We start from the raw sequence: 8,066 nt of genomic DNA, 5'->3' as shown, positions 1-8,066 counted from the left end.
CTCTCTCTCTCTCTCTCTTGCCCGCTCACTCTTATTTCCTATATGAAGAAAGGAAGCTGGAATTCAGGAAGGGGGCCATTTTCCCCCGGAGCCCATTTTCAGTACCAAGAGAATAGAACTCGGAGGGTGCGGTAGAGAGTGTGTTTTGTTTTTGCATGTATGTGTCTCACAGAGGGTTCTTATGGGAGGGGAGACATTAAATGTTGGTCATACAACCATGTATTTAGTGTTTTTTACACTGAGGGCAGTCTGTGAGACACAGGATCCTTATAAGTCTTTTATGTTGTCAAATGTGGATTCATTTTACACTTGAATTTGTGGAATCTCTACCTGCTTTATTAACACTGACAACTTTTCAAATTGAGTTCACCTTAATATGTCTCATTTAGAAGTAATATAATAGATATTTAAAAACTCAAGATACTCTCATGAGTGACACACAAAACACAAATGTCCACAAGTGTGTCAGATTTGGAGGCCAGTTATGATAAGATCATTTGCAGAGGATTTTAGCTATGTATTAAATTAACATGTAAAATGTCTTGTTCTGGTTTCTCCAGGACCGGTTGTTCTTTGTGATGGAGTACGTCAATGGAGGCGACCTGATGTTTCAGATACAGCGGTCGCGGAAGTTTGACGAGGCGCGATCCCGTTTTTACGCGGCTGAGGTCACGTCTGCTTTGATGTTCCTGCACCGACATGGCGTCATATACAGGTAACCATGCTCACAGCATCAGCATCAAACCTTTAACATGTAACCATACAGTACATATTCATTCATTCATTCATTCAAGCTTCTATTGATCACTTTTTGGTAATGATTTATCCATTATGTGCTGAGTTACCAAATTTGCTGCACCTTTGCACCTTTCAGTTCCCTGCAGTAGTTTTAAATCAAACTCTGTTCCCTTAAATTGTTTGATATACTGTGAAGCATGAACATTCTGTTTATTTGATTTAGTGCTTCCAGCCGAGATATGCGTCTCCATTACTGGTCATATACGAGAATTCCTGGAAAAAAAGAAAATAAACATTATTTCCCAGCATTAATGAAGATAAATATTGTAGACTAAAGTGCTCTTTTCAGGAATGTGCACAGGACATGAACTCATCTTGTCATCCTTAGTTCTTTACTGTACGGCATGAATGTGCTACTTATTTGGCCTAATTCTTCCAGCTGAGAAACATCTTCCACAACGTTAAATTTTCGAAGCTCTCATTGGTCTTGTGGTTGACCAGCAACGATCACCTCCCTCCTCTCCTTAATGTGGGTTTAAAACGTGTCCTTAAAAGTCTATCCTAACTTGTGTGTCCTGGTTTGTCCAGTCAGTCATGTGTAGTTTGTCTTCACAGAACAACTGACCATATGGTTTGTAATCTTTGTTATGTACTGCTCAAACCTAAACTTGTCCGACAGCTTTTCAGTTGGTTTGACAGTTTAATGCATCAGTGAGCATCGTCAGTGATGAACTCTCTAACCAGAACACAAGCTAAACTGAAACTTGCACTTTGCATGTTGATTAATTTAAAAGAAACAGCACACTGAAATCTAATTTAGCAACATACAGTGTTGTTGTCCTGTATGAGCCAGAGGTGAGGAACCAGGCCTTACAACATTTGCTACCAAGGAAACGTGATTCTGCAAAAAACCAAAAACGAAAAGAATAACAATAACATGACTTTATAGGCAGTTTTTTTGTGGTAATAACTTTGAGTTTGTGCAGTTTGTGCTGCGTGTTTCTGTTACTTTCTGTCACTCCCCAACAACAATATACCTGCCTTAAGTTTTTATCTAGCGCCATCATCAGGTCACAATTTCAGTTTACTCAGTACTTTAATGTTTGATCAGATAATTGTAAAACTAAAGACATTCCCATTAGCCTCATCTGTCCATTGAATTTAATGCTAATTAAAAAATGATATTATGCTAACACGCTAAACTGAAATAGAGATCATGGTAAACAAACTTGCTTAACATCAAAATGTTGTTGTGCAGGGTTCTCATGTATCCTTTAAAACCTGGAAAACCTGGAAATTATTTGGAAATTGATTAAAATGACCAAATATCCTGGAAATTAAGTATGTTGTCCTGGAAGTATATTTTTATTGCATTAAGTCCCTCATTCAGATTACACAATCCTATATTTGAAACTCAACTGTTGGTAGAATAAGACACTACAGTTACAGCTATACAGCCCATTATTAATGATCAAATTTCCATTTTAGGCTAATAGGTTAGAAGATCTACTTGATTTGAACTGTTGCTCCACTGAGGTCGCAGGGGTAAAATAGGCCTACAGCCAAGCGCACCACAAAAGCGTGTCCCATAAACACTGACCACCACTGTGAGCAAGGGCTGTCCTGTATTGTCAAGAAAAACCTCCTGGAAAATGATTACTTAAAAATAGTGCAAACCCTGGGGTGGATGGAGCCATCATTGACCACGCAGCAGAGTCTTTGTTGCCTTTCTGTGTAACAACATGAATGTGATGTGTGAAAATCACCATTTCATCCAGGTGGCGTGGTTGGTAAGACTTTGTTAAGCTGAGTTTGGAGAGTTTGTTCAAATCCTTCAGGAAATTGACTGACAGAGAAATAGATCATTTGAACACAAAGGGATGTTTGTTGTTGGGCAGTGTTCTTGTGTCTTGATGAAAAACCGCTAAATATTTGAGTTATGTTAGTTATGAAACTCAAACTCGTTGACCCTGGAAGTGCTCTGTGTTCGTCTGCAGGTCGAGATTACCTCCCTGTCTTTCTACTTCAGGTACAGTTATTAGTCTGTGTGGACTGAAGTCATAATATCATTGTCAACCAACAGCAAACACCAAGCTGGTCCCACAAAAGCAACACGCTGCTCGAATCATAACACCATTGTGATGGACGGTAGCTCAGTGCGGGTTCGGGCTGTTTGCTCCCAGAAATAACTGCGATGGAAGAAAAGTGACTTCTTCTTTCCGGTGTTTTCTCTTCATGAATTTGCAGCTTGATTTGGTGTTTATATTCTCTCATCATGCAATGCGTGTGTTTGTGTGTGTAGATACAGTGTGTGTTCCGCCGTACCATCTGTGCCATGTTAGGATAGTGAGGGACTGTTGAGGCTGTGTGTTTTTTTTTATGTCGTTACGTTTCCTGTTTTATCCTCTCACCTCCAAAGTATTTACCACACACACACACCTACACACACTTATAATTAAACGCCTTTTTACTGACATAATTAATTCCCTGTACCTTAACTGGACAGGGTTTCTGCTTTGACTCATCAAACTATAGTCATGAGAAACACGTATATTTCTTGCACTCGTTGTAACTGCGGTCCTGTCATTTTTTTTATGAACGAAAATATTAGTTTTTGTTTTGCATGATTACAGACCACTACCAAATAATTTCACAATAAATAAAAAAGAATATGTGTGTAAAGAGAAAGCAATTTGAACAACTTGACCACATATCAGATCAGTGAACACAGGATTGCTTAGATTAATTTTTGAACTCAGTATTTAAACCAGGTGCTTTGAAATGAAACATGATTGAACACAGATATTTTTGGTTGGATCTTTTCTATTTTGGGCTACTTTGTAAAGGACTTTGATGGATAGTTGAGGAGAAAGTTGACATTTTCAGGACACCACCATGTTTTTTAACATGGTTGGTGTCAAAGACCAATGATAAACCAATGAAAGATGCATTCGTCCAATGAATGAAAGAGATAAATGTCAATCAGCTATTGTTTTTTACAGCCTATAAGTTTTTTTCCTTCCCGATACCGATTCTGATCTGACTTGGAACAACTCTTACAGCTGTCTCAAGCGAATGCCTTTCTGAGCTTTGCCGACCACAATCAGGAAACTAAAACTGTGGGCGAACATTTTTATCACTGTACCTCAATAAAACTCCCCTTTGACCTTGAGGTACCTGATAAATTATTCTCATATTATTAAATAAGCAGCTGTAGGTTATAATGTGTGGACCTCCCAGAAGTAGAAGCCAGTGATAGTTGTGATAGTTAAATGAATTGGTTATATTGTTCTGGTTTCAATTTCCCATAAATACAACTTTATTTAAAAGGCCTGTGCAAAAACACTTGCCGCCATCTTTGTTGCTCCAAAACAACACGACACGTTTGTTCAACCAAAAGACAACCTACCTGTGTTGAAATGACATATTACAATAACAAATATTGCATTTACACGAGATGCGGTTGTTTTGGGTGTATGTGTGTGTTTACTGCAGTGGCTCTTCGTTGTTTGTGTACCTGCCCTTAAATGTTGTGAATATACAAAATAATGGCATGAAATCCTCATGCACAAACACATAGACATAACCACAGAATGAGGAAACAGGCTGGGAAGTGATCCAACATGAATAGTGTATTGTTATGTGCCAGATATTAAATTGAAGTTGAACGTGACAGAAGATGATAAATTCTTCTTCCACACTGTGTTTTCCTTCATTGATCACTCACTTTTTAAAAAATATATATTTTAAATGTCATTTTCCTAAAACATTATGCATGCAAACGCCGGGTGAACTCCAAAAGAAAAACAGAAACAGAGATGGAAATTCATCTGTTAAATAAATAAGGAAGCTGAAAATTGGTTCTGTATTGTTTCACAACAGTTGAAACTGGCTTTAAACATACAAAGTTAATGTTAATTTAATGGTTTTCTGTCTCCAGACACCCATGAAATATGACCATCATCAGCCAACTCAAATAACCCTAAAATAATAACATCTTGCCCAACACTAATCAATGACTGTGAGTGTTACGTCTTCACAAGAGCTGGTTATCCCCTGTAATCCAGCAAACTCCAATGTTTTGCAATTTCTTATAGTAAATACGACACAAGAGCCTCAAATGTATTTGTCAAAAATGTTACTTACATAAGCAATGCTAAAATTAAATTTAAGCAGTGCTGTAAAAAACAGATTGGTGCATGTAAACACATTACCTTTTTTTTCAGCAGGGCCACATTAACCAGTGAGAAGAGCACATATAAATAAATAAAAACACAAGTACGCATAGTTTGATTGTTAACTGTTAATAAAATTAATTATGTACAGAATACATAAAGTATAAAGCACAGATTTCCAGAACAAAGAGGATTGGATATCAATATGTAGAAACAAGTGATTAAAAATGCAGTATGCAGTAATTTCAAGAGACACAAAAGAGATGTTTAAAATTGCAGCATGACACATGATAAAACCACTAAAAGCTTACATAACTTACTCCCACAGTTTATAAACAGAGGATGTAAAACATGAATCTATAGTTTGTTCACCATCCTGTCTTGTTATTCAGTTATTTTGGCTACATGATCTCAGAGCGAAGAATGTCCAGTCCTGCTGGTGCCTACTGGACCAGGACTCATTGTTTCACACGGTTTGTGTCACAATGGTTTTATTAATGAAAGGCGGTTGTAATCGTAAAATTTCAACAGTGGCACAATTTAATTCAAATCCAAATCAGTCATCGAGGTTAAAGCCAAAAGCTTTGAGCGTTATTGTGTTGTGTTTGTTTTTTTATTGGTTTTGGCTTCATAACCACGTTTTAAAGTGATACTCCACCCAGAGACTGTCTCAGAGTCAAACACTTGCCTCTTGTAGTGAAAGGTGGCTGTAAGGAGTCTCTTAACACCAGAACGTCTAACAGACCCCAGACTCTGTTTTCTAGTAGTACTTGAGTATAGAGGCTGGGATCTGCTTGGATTCAAACCACTTTTAAATAACAATAAATTCAAATTCATAGCGTATTTATTTCCCAGTCACGCAAATGTTGAAATGTACGCTACTGGAGTATTTTTTTAAAGGTCATGTGATATCGTTGGCTCATTCCTGCTCACCTCCAAAAAGAATTCATTTTCATACTGAGGTTCGAAGCGCATGCTGACTCCAGTTGGCTTTCACAAACATTAAGATTAATGGTTCAGTCTTTCAACATTGTTTTCTCAGTCATGCTGTTTTGATAGTGAATATTACTCTGTCAGCGGTTGGCAGGGACAACACACACACACACACACACACACACTACATGTTAATTCTTGACGGCTGAGTTGACTGAGCTACCTGATCTTCTCTCTCTCTCTCTCTCTCCTCTATGCTCTCTCGTCCCTGACCCACTTTGTTGACCAGAGGAAGATGAACAACAAGTGTTATGGGAACATTATGTCCCGAACCCCCCTCCGCTCCACCCACCTCTTCCTTTCCTCCTTCCTCTCCTCTCTACCCCTCCGTCCTCCTCTGATGCTCTTCTTCTCTCCCATCAACCCCTCGCTGTTGCTCCCATCCCTACAGCCCATTCCAAAAAGAAAAGACATTTTTAGACGGTAACATACGTTCTTCTCTTTCCCTTCTTTACTGGTGTCTACCAGACCAAATAGAAGATAATCTTTGGATGTGTTGACAGGGCAGGTTCAGGCCGGTTGAAGGGGAAATACATATCTGGATAAACAGAAACATACAGAGAGTCTACAAGACTACGAGAGCATCATCAGAGTTGATTCATGTATATATACTAAGAATATAGATATAGTGATATTTTTCACACCCAATGCATCAGTGTTTTATCTTATCAAAGCACAAGCAGCTGTTCTATGACTTTGCATAAATTAGAAATGAAAATATAAACAGAGTCAGCAGAAATCTCATATCCCAATATTACATCATTGTTATTTCTTTCATAAATCAGTGTTCTATTACTGTGAGTGTCTGTGAGTTTTACAAATATTTTACCTATGAAAAGTATTAAAACCAACAATACCAACTTTGACAATGCAGTTTTGGTCATACAAGGTTTCAGATAATCAGTTATTAGCATAGTTATTACAGTAGCTGTCCACTGGCAGTCCCATGATGCCTTGGGTTGAGTCTGATGACCAGTCAGAGGCTGTGTGGGCACATGTGCGGCAGTCTTATTTTGGCTGTTTGTCTGCAGCATGTGTGATTCTCTACATGACTACATGGCCTGTTGAATTAATGCCATTGTATCTCCACATCTCACCACTGAAGTTGTTAAATAAAAGGCTATTATACCCGATTGAAAAAATTACCTGAACCATTCAAATAAAACCCAGTCTGTAAAATATATTTTTTCTAATGTTGTATAGCATTAGTATCATCATATGTCATGATAATGTGTTTTAAACAAAGATGTGGACCCAAGGCCAGATAAGCTGAAAGCATGTTTTTTTTTTTTTTTCTGGCGCTTGCCCTTATTAGACAGGGCTGCTCAAAATTGACACTAAAGGGGGGAGAAAGGGTGGATGACACCCTGCAAGAGGCCAAAGGCAGGATTTGAACCCATGGCCGCAGCAGCAAGGACTCAGCCTTGGTACATGGGGCTGTTGTAGTTATTTTTAATAAGGTACCTGTTGAAAACACCTTGAAAAACACATGAAGAAAAATTGGTTTATTCTTAATGTTTCAATTTATCCTCCAGTTTATCAGTATTTATATCCTTTCACCTTGATCTGCCTCTCATGCTGTGATTCCACACAGATAAATATACCAGTAGCAACAGTATGTGTGTGTGTGTGTGTGTGTGTATTTGCACAGATGTGTGTTTGGAGCATATAGCCACACAGAAGAGGGGATTGAAGGATGGAGGGAAGGATGAGAGAGAAGGGGTGGGGGGGGCTGTCACAGTGCACAGGGGTTGCCGCTGAGGACGTAATGGAAAAATCACTCAAGATTAACATGAAACACAGGAAATGCTCTCAATTGAGCCTGATTGCCTCATTTGTATGTATGTGTGTGTGTGTGTGTGTGTGTGTGTGTGAACTCCAAACAGAGCTTCTGACAGTACTGACAGTGCAGCTCCTGTTTATTGACAAGATTTCTTAAGCGATATTAAATATTAAAGCTTTCCTCAGAAAAACAAACCATAAAGGTGATTTCCCTGACTGTAGGAACACAGTGTGACACTGATGATAACATCAGCTGCAGCCTGTATTCAACAGTTCCCATAAAATTCCATCCCTGCAGTCTCTGTTAAGTAAAATTAGTCAATTTTCAGCTTTTCTAACATGATGTTTGATCTGTCTAATAGATGATATTGACTATGT

The 8,066-nt window shown here is 38.3% G+C and overlaps 1 protein-coding gene across 1 annotated transcript in view; it reads left to right on the top strand.

Annotated features, from left to right (window-relative positions):
- Positions 1-8,066, top strand: part of LOC118329699 (protein kinase C epsilon type-like) — a 68,414-nt gene that overhangs the window by 52,798 nt on the left and 7,550 nt on the right. Inside the window, exon 11 of the mRNA XM_035663945.1 lies at positions 561-715. Within this exon, the coding sequence (XP_035519838.1) occupies positions 561-715 (155 nt within the window). The remainder of the gene's footprint in view (positions 1-560; positions 716-8,066) is intronic.

The sequence above is a fragment of the Morone saxatilis genome, unplaced genomic scaffold (assembly GCF_004916995.1).
Source record: "Morone saxatilis isolate NCDOM2014 unplaced genomic scaffold, NCSU_SB_2.0 Contig19, whole genome shotgun sequence".
NCBI lineage: Eukaryota > Metazoa > Chordata > Actinopteri > Moronidae > Morone > Morone saxatilis.
Note: the sequence above shows the minus strand (reverse complement) of the source record. Positions and strands in the feature narration are given on the sequence as shown.